This window comes from Mirounga leonina, unplaced genomic scaffold, assembly GCF_011800145.1.
Source record: "Mirounga leonina isolate KUSES-001 unplaced genomic scaffold, KU_Mleo_1.0 Mir_101799, whole genome shotgun sequence".
Classification (NCBI taxonomy): Eukaryota; Metazoa; Chordata; class Mammalia; order Carnivora; family Phocidae; genus Mirounga; species Mirounga leonina.
Window position 1 is genome coordinate 550,479 of NW_023270210.1, and position 23,573 is coordinate 574,051.

Below are 23,573 nucleotides of genomic sequence, written 5' to 3' on the forward strand. Positions count from 1 at the left end.
AGACAAAGAAATGTTAAGGGGACTGCAAGCGGAACTTATGTCCTTTTTCCCATTTTCTACATTTTCTCAAATGAGCATCTGAATGGAAAAATAAATATTAGTTTCATTTCCAACACACCTGTTATTATTCAGTATCAAGTTTCATAGTTAATTTTTACCCATATCCTCTCTGGGTATACTATGCTAATATGAAGCTTGAAAATATCATGTCAAAGCAGTATGGTTATGTTATTCTGAAACTGCAAATACTTATAAGAGAAATGATCTGGCAGAGGCAAGACTTAAATATCTTTCTTTTATTAACAAAGCCTAATACCATTCCTGACACATACTAAGTATTTATACGCATTTATAGAATTAGCTTTTGCTCTTTAATTCATATCTAAAGAGCTGTGTTTCTTCATATTCAGTTCCATTTTCATGTACTTAAACCAAGCAAATCATTCATGTCCTACTACTGACAAGGACATTTTGTGCCAATATACTTACCATAATAAGGTTTGGGAAAATTAGCACTTACCATATATCAAGATGTATATAAACCTCAAATACTAAAATATGGGAATTTAAAAGTATGAGAGAAAAAGTGACTCAAGGAACTTTGGTGTCTTTCAGATTTAACTCCTCAATTGTTTGCTGATCTGTATTCCTTCCAAAGAGATTCTGTATTGTTCCTACAAATATAAGTTCTTGGGACATGCTCGTTATATGTAGAAGTAAATGAACTTTACAAATATGTGAAAAGACACATTAACTTTAGAAAGAATAATGTTAAAAAAAAAGTGCCATGCCACAGTTTTAACTTCAATGTTTTAATATCATGAAATACAAGTACAAAACATTGTACGAGTATATGTTGTACTACATGGAAATGGAATAATACATTTTTTATCAGAATCTGTATCACCCAGTCAGTGCTAGCCGCTGGATCAATGACTTTCCACAGGGATTTTTCTACTCTTCCTATGAGGTTTTATCATGAATAAAAAAGCTCACAAATCTTTTCAACCACCGCAGATTTATATTTATCTTAATATTCTTGTTCAGCTGCTTTGGCGAACTGTTAAGAAATACAAAATTGCCTTAGCCAAGAGTTTTGAGTGGCTAAAGAATTTTGTTATTTCATGTTGGCCAAGATCCCCCTTATGTTGGCATCGCAAAGACACTGTGCACTTCTATGCGGTAAGAAAAAGCGTTGTCTCAATAGCCCTCTTACTGTTTAGGAAGGCAAATTACCATTTCTTAAAAAGTACAGAATATTATAATAGTTATTGGCTAAGCAGTAATTCATGAAAATCCATTTATATAAGACAAATAACAGCAACAGAGAGCCATAAAGCCCCTTATGTACTAAAGAAAACAAGTTTGGAAATATTTAAACTAACTGTTTTTCCTACCTCTACACTGGTTTAACCACATCAAGTGAGAGTAACATCAGCCAATAAAGAAAAGTGTCCAGAATTCAGCTCCATAGCATACCTCAGCCATTTCAGCTAAGACTTTTTTATGACAAACCAAAAAAATGATGAAAGTAGCATTTACTTTGTTGGAAATGAAAAATTAAAATACTGCTAATTTCGTAAAATATTTGAAACCAATTTTGTTTTTATAATAAAGTGATGTTTATCTTCTTTTAAGTTTTAATTATCTTTCTTGCTGTTAAAAAAAAATCAGTCAAAGTCATGTCAACCTTTAGGGATAAACTTTGGGGTATTTAAAATAACATGTTTGGAAAACTGAACCACATTTTTAATTGTCAGCATTATGCTTTGTTCTTGGTAGAATCATCTTTGTTTCTTCTTTTTACATCCCAATTATAAACCCTGGCCATATCTGCAAGAATTGTCAAAGAAAATGCAAATGCAAATCTAAAGATAACACATGCAATGACTAAGTATTCACTCACATACTGAATCAAAGAGAGAAATCGTGCACACAAAATACTGCTTCTGCCTCTGACCCTCCCCCCTCTCATGTGCTCTCTCTCATTCTCTCTCAAATAAATAAATAAAATCTTATAAAAAAAGAATTATCAGTTTGAAAGACAGCCCCTCATTCATGAAATTTCAAAGACTGTTCAAACCATATCCTTTCAGGCAATATTTAAATTAGTACAACTATTAATAATTTCATCTCTTACCCTCCCTTTGGTTTAATAGGACATTCACTCAATTTCTTTTCCTTTCCACGAGCACCACCCTGTGTAGGCCTCGCACATCAATTATTTCTTTCATGGACTGTGCCTTTGGTGTTGTATCCAAAAGTCATCACCATACTCAGGTCATCTAGATTTTCTCCAATGTTATCCCCTAGAAGGTTTGTTTTTTCTTCTAGAAGTTTAATAGCTTTTCCCCACTCTGGATAAAGTCTCCACATTACGAGTCCCATGCCAACTCCTGCTCTAGGCCCCTCCAACACGCCTATCTTCCCTCACCCAAGCACTCAATGCCTTGCTGCATGCTAGCTACATGCTGTGGAGAAAAGAGAAAGTACAGCTCCTACACTTGAAGTGCTCCCAATCTGGCACAGAAAACAAAGTACTACATGCAAAGTGCTAAGTAAGCACAGGGAAACAACAAAACACCCCAAGGATTTGAAAATGTTGAGAAATATCTGATGCTTGAGCTGAAATATGAAGGGAAAAAAAGGAGTAACCCACATAAATAGGGGGAAATCTTTCCAGGTAGGAAGAACAAAGTAGAAATATAAAGGGGTGAGGAGAACTGATTGGGGCTATTTGGAACCCAGGGTGCACTGGGGGAAGGTTACGGCAGGAAGAGGTCAGTGGCATGAAGTAAGACTGGCTTGGGAACACCTCACAGAGAGCCTTGGGCGACTGTGTGGGGCCAATGACTGCAACAGGCACCAAGAGAGACAGGTCAGAGAGGAAAGGCAAAGAGCTGGGTTTCAACAGGCCTACCCCCTCCTTGACCAAAATACCTACCCCCATCTCTTCTCTTTGCTGATCCAAATCCTATAATGCCTTTAAAAACAGCCCAAGTTCTAACTTCGAACTAATTCCAGCACGTATCTCTCTTTCTCTAACTTTAAATTGCCTTGGCATGGCATACCCAAAACGAACTCACTTATATTTTGCTATGAAATTATCAGTTAGCTGTTTTTGTGCAGTTCTAACACAGCAAGACTTTGGCACTCTTTTTTAACCCTTACCATCCTGTGCCTCAACAGTTAAGAGACCCTTAATAAATGCTTGTGGATTAAGCTATTTAACTAGCTTTGAAGGTGTCTTGAGAAAATATTTGAAAGAAAAATGCTTGTGCACTAATTTGAATGTGCTGTTTCCAAACCTTCACACTTCAAATTCAGATTAATCTATCTACAAACTTAGTTAAGTATTAGTTCCAAATATGCTATTTATTACTCTCATAAAATCTGCAAGTTCAAATCAGCCTAAGAGTAAGGATATTCTTCTCATTAAAATAATGTAAGTAAGAGTGTCGAAAACATCCTTCTTTCCTCCCTTTGCTTTTAGTTAAAGAAAGGATACTGACTTCTGTGGTAGTAAATTGATCTCGAAGAAAGTCAAGGTCTTCCTCAAGAGAATCAAGATTCTTCGTGGCAGTCGATAAATTCTTTTCCAACAATGCCTGAGCTTCATCAATATCATATTCAAGCATTACATTAGCCTGAAGAAAGAAAGTCATGACAATTACTCAACAGCTTAGAGCAGGGGTTGGCAAACTACAGCCCTTAGGCCAAATCTAGCCAGCTGCCTTTTCTTATAAGTTTTATTGGAACCCAGATATTCTCCATTTGTTTATGCTTTCACACCATGGCGGCAGAGCTGAGTAGTTGTGACAGAGACCATGTGCTCTGCAGAACCAAACTATTTACTCTCTGACCTTTTTACACAAACTTTATCGATCCCTGGGTTAAAGAATATATTTACATACATTATATCATTTACTCCTCATAACAACCCTGGTCAGTCAAGTTATCTTCTTCTTTACAGCTAAGAAAATGTGGGCTCAAAGAGGTCAGGTTGCCTACACTAACACAGATATTAAGTAAACAGTAGAATTAAGAGAAGAACCAATGTTTAGACACCAAATCCCGTCTTTCTACAACCTCCATGATGACACTAAATAGTATTACATTTGAATCAATTTAAATAGTTGTTTCTGAGCTTAAGATACAGCAATTTAAAAGTTTTCAAATACATATATATTATCTAATTTGATCCAGTAATGGCTAGCTTTTACTGTCCTCTTCCTACCTCCAAAAGATGCTAGGGGCAAAGGCAAGGTGACTGTGTTGAATTCTGAAGCTCTGGTGTTATTGCCAACACTTAGAGATGCATGCATTCTGGAAGTGGGGAACCAAACCTTTCCCAGCTCTGAACTCCTCCTATTGCCTGCCGTACCACTGGGCATTTCCTGAACCACTTCCCTCATCTGACAAATGGAATTTAAAAATTATTCAAAGGATTGTTGTAAGGATTAAATGAGACAGACAACATGAAAGTGTCTGGCACAAAGCAGGTGCTGCATAAATACTGACTGAATAACCCAATCCATGATAGTTGGAAAACTGTATAAAAATTGAGATAGGACAAAAAAAATATTCAATGGAAAGTACATGTCTCTTCAATCCCAGACCCCAATCTCATTCCTGAGTCAACTGCCACTCTTCTTTCTTTCTTTTTCTTTTTCTTTCTTTCTTTCTTTTTTTGTCAGAGAGAGAGAGAGAATGAGCACACAAGCAGGGGGAGCAGCAGACAGATGGAAAAACAGGCTCCCTCCTGAACAAGGAGCCCAATGCAGGATTCGATCCCAGGACCCTGGGATCACAACCTGAGCCGAAGGCAGACGCTTAACCATCTGAGCCACCCAGGCACCCGTGCCACTGTTTCTTATTACTATTTTTTTTTTCCAGAAAGTTTCTACACCTTGGTTACTTTTAACAAAAAAAAATTAGAATACATTTAAAAACATTTCATTTGTGTCAGAAAAACATTGATGATTCATTCAGGAAGTACCCTGTGCCAAGTATTTCTCTTTTGTTGATTCATTCCTCAGTCTTATCAGCCTCTCCATTTGATGGTCTAACAGGCATCTCAAGACTGACACGCCCAAAACACAATTCCAAGTAACCGTGCAAAGGACCCTGTTAGTCCTCTACCTGCAAAGGGAGTTTCAACTTCGCTTATAGTTTATGAGGTTTTTTTTTTTAATATTTTATTCATTTATTTGAGAGAGAAAGAGTGAGACAGCACAAGAAGGGGGAGGGTCAGAGGGAGAAGCAGACTCCCCGCTGAGCAGGGAGCCCGATGTGGGGCTCGATCCCGGGACTCCAGGATCATGACCTGAGCCGAAGGCAGTCACTTAACCAACTGAGCCACCCACGCACCTTAGTTTGTGAGTTTTGTGGCCTAAACAAACCATCCTTATTCCAGGGTTATAAAACAAATTATCTATTACTTGGTCTAGAACTTTGATGGTGTATTTCAGGCAAGTATGTAATACATTTAGAATTCATTCTCTTATGAGGTATGAAGTGGATTCCAGTTGTAATTCTTATCAGACAGCTCCCTACTGTCCCAATCTAGTTTATGGAATCATCTTATCCCCACCTGCTGATGGAATGTGCGCTGAGGGAAAGAGAAATTGAGGAAGATTACCCCTAGGGTTAGAGCCATTGGGTAGATAGCTATTCCATTTACAGAACTAAAGCTAAATAAGTATGGGAATTAGGATTATAGAAAGAAATGTACAAACCCTGACAATATTATAACTAACAAAAATCAAGGAGGAGGAACTAAGGCACAGAGAGTGAATTATGGGGTATTAATCTGCCCATCTTTCATAGCATTAGAGTGCCTCTAAGGGGTGATTCTACATGGTAACAACAAGGCGGAAATCCTTCCAGTAAGGAGAGATGGGAGCTATACACTTAGCTTGCTACTTGGTACAGGAACTTGTCTGGGGTAAAAAGACCAATGGACAGCTAGATAGCCGGACAGTCAGGAATGGGTTGGATGATTGGTCAGGGGATTGAGAAGAGTAAGATAGGAAAAAATCACAGACAAGGTCTATGACATCATCTAAAACTGAAATATATGGTTTTAAAAATGGACTCTAATCTCAAGGTTTTTGTAATAATCTTTTCCCCCTTAAGTTTTGAGAGATCTTTCCAGAACTAATAAACCCTTATGGGGAAGAAACATTTATCTGAGGTTCAGCAGTTCTTTCTGTTTTATTTCTATTCCTCTTCCTTCTGTTACATTTAAGAGATAAAGCATTATCTGAAGGGGAAGAAAGAGGGCTTTGGTTAGTTTTGTCTTGACTGGGAGAGACAAGCACCTTTTGCTGCTCATCACACTTGTAATTCCAGTCAGTTTCCAATACAGACCCCTTGAACTCCAACCCTGTGTTCCTTCCACAGTCAAAGGGAGATGAGCACTTTCCCCGGCTTAAACAGTACTGCTGTGGTGGGAAAAACACTGGTTTACCAGTGTCAGCCAAGGAAGCTGGGGCTATTTCAGTTACTTACCCCCAACCACAGACACACTTTATCAGTAGGAGGAACTGAAGCTTTGCAATACAGGTTATCTGCCAGTAAGAATCTGGTCTCCAGTGAACTGGTGGACTCCTTCAAAAAAAAAAATGACAGTATTGTAAATAGGTCAGTTTTGTTTTGTTTTTTTTTTAAAGATTTTATTTATTTATTTATTTGAGAGAGAGAGAGAGAGAAACAGCATGAGAGGGGATAGGGTCAGAGGGAGAAGCAGGCTCCCTGCTGAGCCGGGAGCCAGATGCGGGACTCGATCCCAGGACTCCGGGATCATGACCTGAGCCGAAGGCAGTCGCTTAACCAACTGAGCCACCCAGGTGCCCAATAGGTCAGTTTAATAACAAGGCTATAAAGGAGAGATCATAGAGCTAAACCTAAGTCATTTAAAACAGTACCATCGTGCCAACTAAGTGTGGTGGCAAAATAAGTGCCAGATGGCTGGGCATGGGAGGCATGGATTCTGGCTCAGCTACTTACTACTTGTGTAAATTTGGCATTTCACTTGATCTGTGTCTCAGGTTCCCGATATATAAAATTAGAATAATAGTCCCGATACCTCTGAAGGCTGTGGAAAACAGACTTTACACAAACATGCACACACATACACACAAAATAGTGCCTGGCAAAGAGTAAGTGCTATGCAAGAGTGAGCAATTATTGGGGTGCCTGGGGGGGCTCAGTCAGTGAGGCCTCCGACTCTTGATTTCAGCTCAGGTCATGATCTCAGGGTCGTGAGATTGAGCCCCACGTCAGCTCTGCGTTAAGAGTGAAGTCTGCTTGGGATTCTCTCTCTCCCTCTGCCTTTTCCCTCCCCTCCCCTCCCCCCCCCCACTCACAGTCTCTCTCCCTCTCCCACAAGTTAGCAATTATTCCTTCATTAGTGCTTCATGCTCAACCAACCAGTTTCCTGAAGTCTCTTACAAATTTCACCACATAAAATAATGTATTGGAAATAGTTATTCTAGTAGTCAAGTAATAAATTATATACACATTTCTAAAAAGATTTTATTTATCTGAGAGAGAGAGAGAGAGCATGCACAAGCCGGGGGTAGGGGGGAGAGGGAGAGGGAGAAGCAGACTCCCCGCTGAGCAGGGAGCCCAATGCAGGGCTCGATCTCACAACCCATGAGATCATGACCTGAGCAGAAGGCAGATGCTTAACTGACTGAGCCACCCAGGCACCCCCATATAATCTTTTAAGTACAATTTGCTTATAAAATTTAATCTTTACAGCCTGCTTTTATTTAATGAGTACTGTTTTAAGACTCAGAAGATTCTCAAATACACTTCTGCCAATAACTAGCTATGTGACACTGGTCAAGTGTAACCTCTCTGTAACAGTTTCCCGTTACATGAGAACCCAAAATACAATTTCTTTTTTTTTTTTTTTAAAGATTTTATTTATTTATTTGAGAGAGAGAGAATGAGAGAGAGAGAGCACATGAGAGGGGGGAGGGTCAGAGGGAGAAGCAGGCTCCCTGCCGAGCAGGGAGCCTGATGCGGGACTCGATCCCCAGACTCCGGGATCATGACCTGAGCCGAAGGCAGTCGCTTAACCAACTGAGCCACCCAGGTGCCCCAAAACACAATTTCTAAGATTCTTAGACTCAGTCCTTATTCTTAGGGAGAACAATAACAACAATAAAAACCCTTGGATGCTACTACCTCAAAATAAGACATTTTCTTTTTGTACCTAAAATAACTTTCAACTGCATTTAAGTTTTACAAATACTTCATGTAAGTAAAAGAATCCAAGAAGTGTAAGCCCTAAAATTAAAGCTGACTTGGGAAAAAAGCCACAAAATTTATCACAGAAGTACACTGTGACAAGTATCAAGAAGGCAAACCGGATATTCTAACACATTCAAATACCAGTGACCAAAGAGTCAAGGAAGATGAGTCTCTGGTTCACTCATATTTAGAAACAAAAATGCACTTACTTTTTTCTTCTGCATGTATTTTAGAATTTCTAAAGTCTGCTTAATTTCAGGAATCTGACCTTTTAGTCTGTGAATAAGAAAAAGGTTGACTTAGTATTTTGCAGGCAAGAAAAACACCAGGACACAGTCTTACTAGCTTTGCATTTTCTATTGATTATCTTTTTGAGAACCATTAAAACCATCCATTTGTCAAAACCCACAGAATATACAACACCACAGTGAACACTCAGGTAAACTATGGACTTCAGTTAATAATAATATATTGATACTGACTCATCATTTATTTATTTTTTAAGTAGGCTCTACACCCAATGTGGGGACTGAACTCATGACCTTGAAAACAAGAGTCACATGCTCCAATGACAGGGCCAGCCAGGCACCCCTTAACTCATCAATTGTAATCAATGTCCTACTCTGGTGGAGGCTGCTGATAATGGGGGAGGTTCTGCATGTGTGGGGAGGCAAGGAATATATGGGAAATCTCTGTACCTTCTGCTTAACTGTGCTATGGACATAAAAGTGTTCTAACAACTAAAATCTACTAAAAATTATTCTTAAAAAGCTACCAGCAACTGATTCCAAAGCAACATCAACCTCACTGACAAGAAAATAAGAGATAAAAATATGCTGAAAACACTGAAAGTTACTTAGAAGAATGAAACATTTTTTATTTTGTTGGCACTGAGGTTTAGCTCTTTCTCCTGGTGATTAGAAGCTGCCCAAGGTTATAATGTGTTGCGCATGGAAAAATGTGCAAACTAATTGTGGGGTCCCTATCAAATCACAATGGAATTTGTAGCAAGACAAACTAGGGATACAAAAACAAAGCTGTGGTTCTTTCAGAATACATTTAACTAAATATGACTGGAAATTGGTATGTAAACAAAATTTAAATGTGATAATGAAAATGTACTTATTATAGAAGTGTTGAATCACTATATTGTACACCTGAAACTAATATAATGCTGTATATTAACTATATTGGAATTTAAATAAAAACTTGATAAACAAAAAACAAAGAAAATATATTTATTGCATCATATAAAGGAAGTCACAGCATATGTGAAGGAGACTAGCAGGGCAAACTTTATTATACCCTGTGCTACTGACCTGGCAAGAAGTATGTTAGATGAGCCTGCTACTTAAAAAAAAAAATACTATCACTATCTGGAAATACAGTCCAGTGAATAATATAGAGACACACATTTATTGTTCATTTTTTTTACTTACTTAGCTCTGTGAGCTCTTTACAAATTCAGTATGGAATGGATGTTGTAGCGCTTTCAACTGTGCTTACTTTTGTATTACGTGTTAATATAGGTAAATGCTAAAACTATTTGTAAAATATCTGATACACAGGCAACAAAAGAAGAATGTTCAAATAAAGGTTTTTGGTCATGTCAATGATTTCTATGATATTTTTGTATGTATAAATATTACATGTAATACATAAATTATGAAGCATATTAATAAATCAAGCAGCTGCAACCCCAGTCAACTTAGGAACCACATCACCAAGGTCGCTGAGCATGTCCAAGCAATATACTTCTTCCCACTCTGCTCCATCCCAAGAGATAGCAGCTCTCCTGTGTGCTTACAGCCCCTTTTTCTTCTTTTTCCAATAATTTCATCACATTTATGTATATTCCCAAACGATATATTCTTTGCTGGTTTCTTGGCTTAATATAATCGAGGGTTGAATGCATTTTTCTTGGGTTTGCTTAACTCAATTAGGTTCCTAAGACTTATTCATTCATTTTTACTGCTGTGTAATATTCAATTATGAATATAGCACAACTTTTTTTTTTTTTTTTTTTTTTTTTAGATTTTATTTATTTATTTGACAGAGAGAGACACAGCGAGAGAGGGATCACAAGCAGGGGGAGTGGGAGAGGGAGAAGCAGGCTTCCCGCCGAGCAGGGAGCCCGATGTGGGGCTCGATCCCAGGACCCTGGGATCATGACCTGAGCCGAAAGCAGACGCTTAACGACTGAGCCACCCAGGCGCCCCATATAGCACAACTTCTTTATCTACTCTCCTGCCAATGGACACTTGGGTCAGTTCTAGGTCTTTGTTATTATATGAGCAATGGAAATCTCTAGGTTCTAGGAGTGGGTAGAAGAGTGAGAAGGGAGATAGCGGCTTAGAAGGAAAGCAGATCAAATCTTCAAAAGGGGAGTAGAGTTAAAGGAAAGCTTTTTAGATGTTTATTCCTCCCTCTAAACTGCCGTGGGTGAATCACCTTACCTACCCCCTCACCGCTACAGGGTGGAAAAATGGTAGAATTGACCAGAAGCAGAGAGGTCAGGCTAAGGAGCTGAGAAGACAAATACTGGTCCCCAACAGTCCGCCCCCTGACTCCTACTCCCAGGAGTGATAACAGTGAAGACAGCCAAGGGCAGAGGAACAAAAAGAATCCTCAGAGGCCAAGTCACCTGGTTTGGGAGAAGGAACATCTGTCCAATGGTGGTGCCCTAGATTGTAACACCAGCAGCATTCTTCCTACCCGTACTCACCAGGAGGGGCTTAAATTACCCCCAACCCCACACACATTAGTGACCAAAGAAACTGATATCCCTGAGGGAATATGAGCTGATGGGGAAAAGAAATGATAATCTGATAAACACAACTACAATAAAATAAAGACAATAAACTCAACAACACCCATCAGATGAAACAAAATGAAATACTAAAAGATAAGATTATACAGTGAGTATTTAAAAATACCTCAGAGAGAAAAGAAAGGATATTGATAATATAAAGAAACAAGTAGCTAGCTGTTAAGAAGAACTAACCAAAACGACTAGGTACAAAAAATGTAATGGCTGAAATAAAGAACTCATGGACATCCATCTAATGACCAAAAGACAAATTACCAAAGTCAGTAGAAGAGAGAAAATAATAAAGAGAAATGGAAGGCCAAATTAGAAGCATCAAAATCTATATTAACAGGAATCCCAGAAGAAGACAAGAGAAAAAAAATTACCAGAAAAAAATGCAAAATATGATAATCACAAAATTTCCAGTTAAAGAACGATAAAAGACATACAATCCAGGTGTTGAGATTACCACAAAACAATTATGAAATACTAAAGAACTTTTATACAGCTGAAGGTAAAGTTAAAGGCAAATGATAGGCTGCAAGGAAAAATTTACAGGATATGTAAAAGAAAAAGGTTAGTATCCAAACTACACAGAGCCATCTGCTGCAAAACAACTCGATCATGCACAAAAATAGTTTTTGTAGCATAGCTGATATCACAGAGGTAAGGGAAGTTCCAGAAAAAATCAAAGGGTAAAAAACTGAAAAAAGCTTTGAGTTGAGCAGTGAGAACTAGAGAAAAGTAAGCATCATGAGTCAGGTGCTGCTATCAGCTACAGACCCAAGCCTGGGTCCCTGCCTCGGCAACTCGGTGGGGAAGCTCACATATTAAGTGCCACAACAGGAACAGGCTGGTATAGAATCACCACTCCTGGCAAAAGCAAAATCCTCTATGGATAAAGGCAAACCACACAGTTATCCATAGTTACAGGAAGCTGACATATAGCTAGTGAAGAAAGAAGAAAAACATCCACACATAGACAAATTACAGTAAAATGAAACAAGAGATTATCATCTTGAACATACCCAAAAAGAAAAATCAGTTGATCTAAAAAGGCTAGATTTAAAACAATAACCTTATGTTGTTTACATGGTACACCCTTAAATATAAATAATAAACAGGCAGAAAGTAAAGGGATTGGAAAAGATGAAATAAGAAAATGTTAACCAAAAGAAAGCTGGGATAGCTGGAAGTATCCAACAAAACAGACTTTAAAACAATAAGCATTACCTTATATAAGGTTACGTTCGCCAAGACATAATAAATCTCAAATTGCATGTGCCTAATAATATAGACTAAAAAGTTTTTAAAAAGGGATAAAAATTGTTTCAGGTTAAGATGGCAGACCAGCACTCCCACCTGTGACCACTCAAATAGCCAAAGAAAACAAACACACACCTTCTTTGTTGGAAGGTAGCAGAGAGCTGCTGAAGGTGACAGGAACTACAGGGCTGACTCCAGCAAGGGAAGAAACTGAAAGGTGAGCTGATTTCCTGCAGCTACTCTTATCAAATAATGAGTAGGGATTATTTCTCTTTATAGAAGTATACCAGACTTATTAATAGGTGAAAAATAACTGAATTAGAACATCATTTGGCAACTCACAATTAATGTATCTAGGCACTGAGCACCATAAAAAGAGACAACTAGACACTATCTACCTCTTAATGGAAAAACAATACACAAACCTATGAAGCAGTGTTGTCACAAACACCCTGAATATGATCAAGACTGCAGATCCAACTATCAATTTACAGTATTGAGAAGACAAGAAACACGCTTGAAAATTTCACAATTGCAGGCACCTGGGTGGCTCAGTTGGTTAAGCGACTGCCTTCGGCTCAGGTCATGATCCTGGAGTCCCGGGATCGAGTCCCGCATCGGGCTCCCTGCTCGGCAGGGAGTCTGCTTCTCCCTCTGACCTTCCTCCCTCTCATGCTGTCTCTCATTCTCCCTCTCTCAAATAAATAAATAAAATCTTTAAAAAAAAAAAAATTTCACAATTGCTTCGAAATTTAGCAACACAGTTGTGAAAGATAAAACAATAAAACTGAGAATAAAATATTAGGAGGATATCTTCATGAACTTGGGATAGGAAAATATCCCTTAAACAGGAGGAAACAGATTGTTAAATTGGACTACATTAAAATTAAATGGTGTTGAGTCAAATAATACGTCCACAGTATATCCACTAAAAAAAAAAAAAGAAGAAGAAGAAGAAGAAACTGAAAACTTACACCTAACATACATAAAAATAAACTTCTGGATTAAGAAGTTAAATGTGAGGGACGCCTTGGTGGCTCAGTCAGTTAAGCCTCTGACTTTTGATTTCGGCTCAGGTCATGATCTCAGGGTCATGAGATTGAGCCCTGTGTCAGGCTCCATGCTGAATGTGGAGCCTGCATAAGATTCTCTCTCTCCCTCTAACCCTCCCCCACAATAAATATAAATAAAAAAATAAGAAGTTAAATGTGAAAAGCAAAATTTTAAAGCTTTTAGAAGAAAACACAGAAGTTTGTGTTTTTGAACATGAAATATAGGGTAAGATTTCTTAAATGAGACACAAAAAGCTATTAAGGAAAATTTTAACCAAAAACAAATTAAGAACTACTCATCAAAGGAAACCATAAAGAAAGAAAAAAGATAAATTAAAAAAGGAAGAAAAATTTCTCATCCATGTAAAAGGATTAGTATCCTAATGTGGGGGCTGGTGCACTGACCCCCCATGCAGTCATAAATCCATGTATAACTTTTTTTTAAAGATTTTATTTATTTATTTGACAGAGACATAGCAAGAGAGAGAACACAAGCAGGGGGAGTGGGAGAGGGAGAAGCAGGCTTCCCGCCGAGCAGGGAGCCCGATGCAGGGCTCAATCCCAGGACCCCGGGACCATGACCTGAGCCGAAGGCAGACGCTTACCGACTAAGCCACCCAGGTGCCCCCCCATGTATAACTTTTGACTCCCCCAAAACTTAACTACTAATAGCCTATTGTTGACTGGAAGCCTTATAGACAACATAAACAGTCGATAAACATATATTTTATATGTTATAATACCTTTTATGTATTATATACTGTATCCTTACAATAATACCTAACATTTTCTTAATTTTTTCTGGTATCTCAAGGCTATGCAGTTCATCTGCAAGTTTTTTTCAAACTGTCACAAATCTTCCAAAAATTTTTCCAAAATGTATATTGAAAAAATCCATGTGTAAGTGGACCTGTGTTTAAACCCATGTTTGAACAATCTGTGTTGTTCGAGGGTCAATGTATAAAGAACACGTACAAATAAAAAAAGACAACAACCCACTACTGAAATGGGTAAAACTCTTCAGAAAGCTTTCCATATTCACTATCTCCAATTCTATCATTCCTTTTTTAATTTTTTTATTATTATGTTATGTTAATCATCATACATTACATCATTAGTTTTTGATGTAGTGTTCCATGATTCATTATTTGCGTATAACACCCAGTGCTCAGTGCAGAATGTGCCCTCTTTAATACCCATCACCAGGCTAACCCATCCTCCCACCCCGCCTCCCGTCTAGAACCCTCAGTTTGTTTTTCAGAGTCCATTGTCTCTCATGGTTCATCTCCCCCTCCGATTTCCCCCCCTTCATTCTTCCCCTCCTATCTTTTTTTTTTTTTTTAAACATATAATGTATTATTTGTTTCAGAGGTACAGATCTGTGATTCAACAGTCTTGCACAATTCACAGCGCTCACCATAGCACATACCCTCCCCAATGTCTTTTAAACCACTGGACCAACAACATTCCCATCCATAACACCAATGACTTCCACTTTGGTAAGTCCAAGTCAATTCTCAGTCCTTATCCTACTTGACACAGGTGATCATTCCCTTCTCTATAACACATTTTCTTACCTTGGCTTCCAGAGTAAACTCTCCTGGTTTTTCCTGACCCCACTGGCAGCTTTTCAGTCGTTTTACTGGTTATCCCTCTTCTTCCTAACATCTGACTGTTGCAGTACCCAGATCTTTGATCCTTTCTTCACCTACATGCACTCTTTTGGTGATGGAGCTCATTTAGTCCCCTAGCTTTAAGTTACTCCCAAATTTTTATCTCCAGCCCAGCTTGCTCCCCAAAGTCAGACTCACAAATTTAACTGCCTGTTTAACATCTATCTGTACTTGGATATCCAAAAAGGTATCTCAAATGTGTCCAGAATTGAACTCCCGATCTTCCTCCAAACCGGCTTCACCCACAGTCTTCTCCATCTCAGATGATGGTTAACTCTTCCTTCCAAGTTGCTCAGACTTGGGAGCCATCCTGTATGTGTCCCTTCCACATCTCACCTCTAATCCACCAGATCATGCTGGCTCCAACTTCAAAGTAGATTCAGAATATGTTTCTTTCCCACCACCTCTAACACCTTACCTAGACTCATGAAAGGGCCTACTAACTGACATCCTTGCTTCTGCCCTTCTCAGGAATATTATCAGCCAGCAACCCGAGGGAGTCATAAGATAATAGGGGAAAATCAGATCATACCACTTCTTTGCTCAAAACCCTCAGCAGCTGCCACCTCCAATACTCCACTCCCTCTTATTCCATTTCTTATTTCCATAGCATTTATCACCTTCTAACCTACTCTATAATCTAACTCTGTTTTCTGGCTAGAATGTCAGCTCCAGGAGGACTGATATATCCTAAGTACTGAAGATGATGCCAAGCACATATTAGGTGCACAATAAATATTAGTTCTATTGAATTGTGTGTTTACTATCTAGACTCCACTAGACTGCAACCTTTCCAAGGGCAGGGATTGTCTGTTTTGTTCACTGATATACCCCAAGTGCACCTAATTAGGAAGGCTGCAGGTACACAGTGCAATTTCTATCCCTCACATTCAGGCCTAGAGCATATGTAAACCTGGAGTGAATATCCTACTACACCACAGTACTAGAGTTAGCAATATAACTATGATACACAAATTTCCTCCTCTCTCCCAGGGCTTAGTCCTGAGGCCCATTTTGTTCTCTATCTATAACCTCCCTATGGGTGATCTGAAATCTAATGACTTTATTCTTCTCTTTAAAATGAAAATAAACTTATTACAAAGCAGTATGTGACTACTGGAGAAATTTAGCAACACAGATAACCAAATTTTTTAAAATATCATATTCCCACCACCCAAAGATTACCACTGTTAATACACCATTAGTGTAGCTTCTTCCAGAAATTTGTGTACATATACATTTTTTTTCAAAATAAGAGTATACTGTTCTTAGTGTTTTCTATCCTACTCTTTTCTGTTAACACTCTCCATTTGTTTATATCAATGACTTTTTTTTTTAAAGATTTTATTTATTCATTCAAGACACAGAGATACAGAGAGAGAGAGAGAGCACGAGCAGGGGGAGAGGCAGAGGGAAAAGCAGGCTCCCCGCTGAGCAGGGAGCCCGATGCGGGGCTTGATCCCAGGACCCTGGGATCATGACCCGAGCCGAAAGCAGATGCTTAACCATCTGAGCCACCCAGGCGCCCCTATGTCAATGACTTTTCATCTAATACCCAGCCCTTATTCAAATTTCCCTGTCACCAAATCAAATGAGAAAATATATCTAAATACAAACTTCTGTACTTTTTCTTCAAGGACCAGCATGTAGTACATGAATGGCACGTTATGCCCAGATGATCCTTCCTTGCTTTAGTCTGCCTCCAAACTCATAACCAGCCTTCAAACTTCTACACAGCCATATGCTCCTCTTGGAAGCTTCCCCTGAACCTCCTCATCCCGCTCCAGATCACACCTTTCCCTGTGCTAACTCATTACTTTGTACTAAGGTATCTCAACTGAGATACTTTATGTGCTTATGGTATTTACATATCTACCATGCCCCTGGACCTTATTTCACCCAAAACAGTATATGGCACCTAGTTGGAATCCCATAAATATTTAACTGACAAAGAATTCTGGCATATGTGCATAGCAGATATCCACAAGTATGTATTGCAGTGAACTGATTTTATAAGCTACTATAAAAATATAGGGAAATACACAATTGAGAGCAAGGATTCATTTGTTCTATGCCTATTATTTGTGAAATCTAGGGAAAGTCATAACCTCTATGGGTCTCTCATCTCAATGGCAAAATAAGAAGGATGTACTAGAGATCCAAGATGTTATGACCCTAGATGCTTTGGAATAAGGTCTTCAATATTCATTCTACTATGTTTTCAAAACCATCTTTAGACTAATAATACCAAGTGTTGGCGAGGATGTGGACTAATGGAACAACTAGAACTCCATACACTGCTGGTGGGAGTAAAATATGGTACAGCCATTTTGGAGGACTTTCTAGGCAGTTTCCTTCTAACACTGAACATTACACTTACCATACAAGTTAGCAATTCTGCCCCGAAGTTATTACCTAGGAGAAATGAAAACGTATACCCACACAAAGACTTCAAGCCAAATGGGGAAACAACCTAAATGTCCATTGACAGGCAAATAGATAAAAATTGTGGGTGGTACATATACATACAATGGAGGAAGATTCAGCACTAAAAAGAAACTAATTTACTGGTACACACAAGACCATGGATGACTCTCAAAAGCATTATACTACGTGTAAGAAGCCTGACATAAAATAGTAGTTACTATATGCTTTCACTTACATGAAGTTCAAGAACAGACAAAAACAAATTTATGATGAAAACAATCAGAACAATGGTTGTCTCAGAGTGGGCAGAGTTGGCCAGAAAGGGGCGATAGGGAACTTCCTAGAGTAACAGGAATATTCTACATATTGATCTGGGCAATGGTTATAGAAGTGAATACATATGTGAAAATTCATTAAACTGAATATTCAACATCTGGACACTTTATTATATGTAAATTATGTCTTGATTTTTAAAGTTTAAGCCATACAAAATTAACAACAAAAAACAACTTGTAAATGTTTATACTTACCTCCTTTTCTTTTGAGCAAGGTTGAGTTCCATAAATTTATACTTCTGGTACTGTTCATCCAGCTTCTTTAGTACTGTATCTGCAGTCTCATTCCCAGGCTGTTTCATGAAGGAATCTACATCTTCCTTTAATATCAAAATAACACAAGTTTTAGACTTTTTTTTAAGAGATTTTAAACCCTGAGATCATGACCTGAGCCAAAACCAAGAATTGGTCGCTTAACCAACTGAGTCCCCCAGGTACTCTCAAATTTTAGAATTCATACCTCTAATCTGATTTTTGACTGCTTGAAATTTATCTTTAAAGCAAAAAAGAAAGAAAAAACTTGTTTCTGGGGCGCCTGGGTGGCTCAGTCGTTAAGCGTCTGCCTTCGGCTCAGGTCATGATCCCAGGGTCCTGGGATTGAGCCCCACATCGGGCTCCCTGCTCAGCGGGAAGCCTGCTTCTCCCTCTCCCACTCCCCCTGCTTGTGTTCCCTCTCTTGCTGTGTCTCTCTCTGTCAAATAAATAAATAAATAAAATCTTTAAAAAAAAAAAAAGAAAAGAAAAAGCTTGTTTCTTTTTTCCAAATACTTGTTTTTAACTAAAATGTAGTTATAAAAAATTCAAGACCATTTCAGACAGTGCACATACATTATGTAGCTAATTTATTCTTCCTCCACCTTCCTCTTTTTATTTTTATTTATTTATAGGGAGAGAAAGATGACCTTACCTGCTTTATGCACCCCCCAGGCGACCCTAGTAGTAAATATGAAAATTACAAACAATCAAACGCATTGCCTAGTCATATAGCCTAGTCACAAAACGACTCAACAGATTTTATGCCAAAATTATCGACTAAAATTTTTAATGCAAGTTCTACCATAGAAATCATGCTAACATATGGTCGTTAGGTTCCCAAGGCAAGCCACAAATACCTCCTTAAGTATCAAGTGGTGGAAATAAAGTAAACCTGAAAGGCAAACAGAACAATCTTTTGTAAAAGGAATAATGAAGCAAAAGAAAAGTAGCAAAACTGAACAGCATTTTTTAAATGTATACTACATGCTGGTCCTTGAAGAAAAACGAGTTAATAAGATAAGGATCAGGAACTAAGTGAAAATATATGGAAATTTTAAGGCAATCCTATTAGACGTTTCCAGCACTTTAAAGAACTTTATTCCTTCATTTTAAGTTAAATTCAATTACCTTACGGTTTCTGAGATCTCTGTATCATTATTCTTATCCATACTTACTAGCTATTAAGGGAGTATTTTAGCCAAAACAAGACAAGAAGCAAAAGAAAAACAACAGCAAGGGAGTGTGAACTCTGAAGCCATCAAGCTAGAGACATAGTAAAAGAAATTGAAAAGGTGAGGCTGGGGGCAATGGCTGAATTCTGCATGTATAATGGAGACACCATCCTCCCAGAAGGGTCACTGCAGGAAAGAGATATAAGTCAAAGTTTCTAGCACCTGGTAAATGTTGCTAGGAGCTTAGAGTCTAACAAGCAGAATTAAGCAGCACAGAATTGTGGCTAAGAGACAGGGCCTGCCTTGTTTGAATCCTGGCTTCACCACGTACTAGATGTGTTCACTTTGGAGAAGTTATTGAACCTCTCTCTTTGACTCAAGTTTCTCATCTGTAAAATGAAAATACCTTTTTCTCACAGGGGACTAAATGAGTTAGCATGTGTAAAATGCTTACAAGAATACATGACAGCTAGTAAGTGCTCAACAAACATTAGCTATGTTTATATATGTCTATAATACAATGTGCTGAGGGAACAGATGAAAGTGCCAAAAATTCTGTCTTGGGGCAGTGCTCAAGAAAAACTACAGGGAGGGGAGCTTGAGTGGCTCAGTTGGTTAAGCGTGAAACTCTTGATTTTTGCTCAGATCATGATCTCACGGTGGTGGGATTGAGCCCTACCCTGGACTCTGCGCTCAGCACAGAGTCTGCTTGTCCTTCTCCCTCTGCTCCCACCCCCACCTTGCAAGCTCTTTGTCTTTATCTCTAAAATAAATAAATAAAATCTTTTTTTAAAAAAAAGAAAAACTACAGGGAGGTCATATCTGAACTAGATGTTGAGAGATTAAGACATCAGCAACTGGGCAAGGGGGAAAATGACAGTTCAAGCAGAGAAAGAAAACAAACTATGGCACCAGTGGGAATGGAGAAAAGGATGAGGTCTGACTTTTAACCAGAACAGTATAGGGCCTCCTATATCACAGAAACTAATATATATTAAGCATCTACTTGTTATACTGAAAGCACGTATTGCTTCTCATAGCAACTCTCTAAATATTGTTATCGCTATTTCAGTGAAAGTAACTGAGGCTCAAAGTGGTAAAAAATAAAATGGTCAAGATGAAGCAGCAATTGCAAAGTAGAGGCAGGATTCAAACCCTGGCTACTTAGAAGCCAATGTTCTTTCTACAGTCCCATGTTATTTAAATAATTACATAAAATTTGGATTGCTTATATATTATATTCTACAGGTAGAAATCTCAAGGTCTAGAAAAAATAACCCAGAGCAATTTTAGGGGGAAAAGGCATTTTAAGACAAGACTTTATAAAGCCTCAGATAAAGTGTACCCTCTTGAATTAGTTTTTTGAAGCTATCTCTAGCTGAGGACCAAGAACGTATTATTTAAGGCACTATGGAAATTGAATTCAACATCTAGTTATGCGCTTATACTATGTGTCAGGTGCTGTGCTAGGACCAAGAGAAATGACACTGAGCCAAGATGACTACCTCACTTTCCTCCCACTGGCAGAGCATGTAAATAGGGACTCTGGTGCTCCACAGATTGCCCAAGTTCAAATCCTGGATAACTTGCTTACTTTCACACTATATGACTTGGAGCCAAGTGACTCAAGTTCCTCAGTTTCATCATCCACAAAATGGGAACGATAATACCTACGTCCTGGAGTTTTGGAAAAGCGTTAGGAAAGTGCATGGCACTCAACAAATTTTGTCTCATTACCATTAGTTGGGAAACGAATGTAAAGAAATAAATGGCACAGCTCAGGGAGAAAACACAAAATAACAAAAGAAAACAACTACAAAATTGAATCAGCAAATGCAAATATGCAATACAGAGTGTATATAAAAGTGGTCTAAATAAAGAATAAATAAAAGAAATGGGTATTTTGAATCATGTAAGGTATCATTAACAAAAAGGTGGAAATAAAGCAATATAGGTACAAACCAAAAGGTCAGGAAAATTAAGACTTTATAGTAGCTCGGTCAGAACTGAGTGAAAGACAGATGATACTGACCTGAAGGCCAGTCGTGTTTTCTCTCATTATTCAAACAGTTTTGAAATACTATTTCTAGAATGGCCTAATGAAAGGACAGTGTTGAAGTTAATCTAGTTGCTTCTCTTTGATTGGACTTGGGTTGATCCCCGTGTTCTGTGATGCCTCCAAATTGTATTCCCTACCTCCTCTCTCAACTCCACACGATGCATTCTCTACTAAGTTGTTAGAATGAGGTACCTAAAACCAAACATGATTATACCGTGCCTTTATTTAGATACCTTCTAATGACAGCCCGTTGCCTACTGGATAAAAGCCTCAATTCCTTAGCAGGACACACAAAGCCTTCACACTCTGACTCTACCATCAGTCTCTTCTTCCATTCCTGCAAGGCAACAGACCACTGCCTTCCTTGAACAGACTAGGTGTAATTTCCTATTTTCACACCTAAGCACCAGCTGTTCTGCCTACTCATTGTATCCTAAGTCACCATATAACCGTCGGTCCCTCCAGCATCCAGGGTGAGTCTCTCTCCGGCTGCTCACCGCCTCCCCCTTTCCCTTTTCAAGCAGCAGAGGGTGAAACTCGGCATCCGGGGGGAGGCCCCTCAGACCGCCCCGCCCCGCTCCGCTCCACAGTCCTCCCGCCCGGCGTCCCCTTCTGTTCGCCGACCGCGTTTCCCTCCCGGGGGGGGGGGGGTACCAGCAGTTCAGTTCGTCTAGGCGTAGAGGGGGAGAGCGGGCGAAGCGCTCTCTTCCAGTTCCATTTGCTCAACTCCTCCCCCAATAGTCGAGGCCGGGGTGAAGGCCGGGAAGTAGGGGTAGCCCGCGGCCTAGCGCCAACATGCCGAGGACCAGCGTGCGTCTTACCACAAACACGGCCTCAGGAATCCCTAGGTGGAGCCGCCGCCCGTTCCCTGTGGCCACTTCTCCTAAGCCACAACCGTCCTTCGCGGCCGCCATCTTGGGAAAGCGAGAGCGCGAGTAACTGCCTCCCGAGCCGCCAACCGCTGGTGGTCCCTGATTGGCTCGCTCACAGCTGCAGGCCCGCCCCCCCCTCCTTGTGAGTCTGCGGGTTCATTGGCGCGCAGGAAGTAGCCGCCCCTTCTCTCTCCGACGAGTCGCCCAACCTCTGGGTGCTGATTGGCTGTGCACAGGTGAGTGACAAGCCAGGAAGTACCGCGGGGGGAGATGCTGGCTCTGCAGGAAAAACCAATGCAGGGTTCAAGAAGAGGGGTCTTGGGGATTTTGTGGGTGGGAGGGCTCGAGGACTCAGAGACCGAACCTGACCCCAGTACCACCCCAAAACGGGCAACACCTTCCAGAATAGCCTTCGAAGCGACCCGATCCCCTCTCGGCTACAAGTGAATCTGGGACCTAGACGCCGCGACGGGGCCTTGGTCTCGGTGCCTTTCTGGTCCCACAATCCGAGCGAGCTTCCTGGCCCTCAAAGGGGACTTGTTTTGTGTCTGTTTCGCAATGGAGCCATTGGCCTGATTTTAATAAATATCCCGCCCACTGCACCAACCTTTCCTGAAAGCCATCCTTGATCGGAATGTTGCCACCCCAATTCAACCATTTTCAAAACTTCATATTCTACACACAAAATCCTAAGAACTCTTCCGAGGCTTCCAGCCCTAAGGACTTCCCCAACATCGTCCACCACTACGACCCTTTGAAAGCAAGTGCGTTATACAGACGTGAGTACTTATTCTTTGGTCTCTTTTCTAATAACTAACAACCCTGTTCCTCCCGCCTTTGCTTGCACTGGAGTGCTTTGCAGTGAAGCGGTGCTTCTTCCACTCACACAAACCCTACAATGAGGCAGCCCGTTTATGAATAAAGGATGTTAGTTCCCTTACTTAGTGGGGACACATATGTAATAAGAATAGTGATTAACATTTATTAAAAGCTAACTGTGTGCCAGTCACTGAGTCATGCTGTTTAATCCCCACAAGCCCAAGCTGAGAGGGACTATCATCACCCATAGTTAACAGACAACTATAAAGAACCTTAAAAATGAACCATTTGTGGGGCTCCTGGGTAGCTCAGTCAGTTAAGCCTCAGACTTGATTTGGGCTCAGGTCATGACCTCAGGGTCGTGAGATCGAGCCCCACCTCAGGCTCCACGGTGGGCTCTGCTGGGCATGGATCCTGCTTAAGATTCTCTCCCACTCCCTCTTCCCCTCCCACCATCTCAAAAAAATGAACCATTTGTAAGATAATAGGATAAATGTTATAAGAGTCACATATTGGGTAGCAAGGGAGCACAGGTGAAGACACTACACTACCTCAGAATGGTCGAGTTT

The 23,573-nt window shown here is 39.7% G+C and overlaps 1 protein-coding gene across 2 annotated transcripts; it reads right to left on the reverse strand.

Moving 5' to 3' along the window:
- Positions 1-796: 796 nt before the first annotated feature.
- Positions 797-22,261, reverse strand: VBP1 (VHL binding protein 1). Of its 2 annotated transcripts, XM_035010582.1 has the most exons (7): positions 22,135-22,215; positions 18,735-18,760; positions 18,023-18,147; positions 8,475-8,541; positions 6,514-6,612; positions 3,509-3,647; positions 797-1,833 (listed from the first exon to the last, which is right to left on the reverse strand). In XM_035010582.1, the coding sequence occupies exons 3-7, from the start codon at positions 18,127-18,129 to the stop codon at positions 1,763-1,765; spliced, it is 483 nt and encodes a 160-aa protein (XP_034866473.1). In that variant the 5' UTR covers positions 18,130-18,147; positions 18,735-18,760; positions 22,135-22,215; the 3' UTR covers positions 797-1,762. The 2 variants fall into 2 exon arrangements, with proteins under 2 accessions (XP_034866473.1, XP_034866466.1); XM_035010575.1 differs by lacking the exon at positions 18,735-18,760 and having other exon boundaries at positions 22,135-22,261.
- Between the last annotated feature and the right edge of the window lie 1,312 nt (positions 22,262-23,573).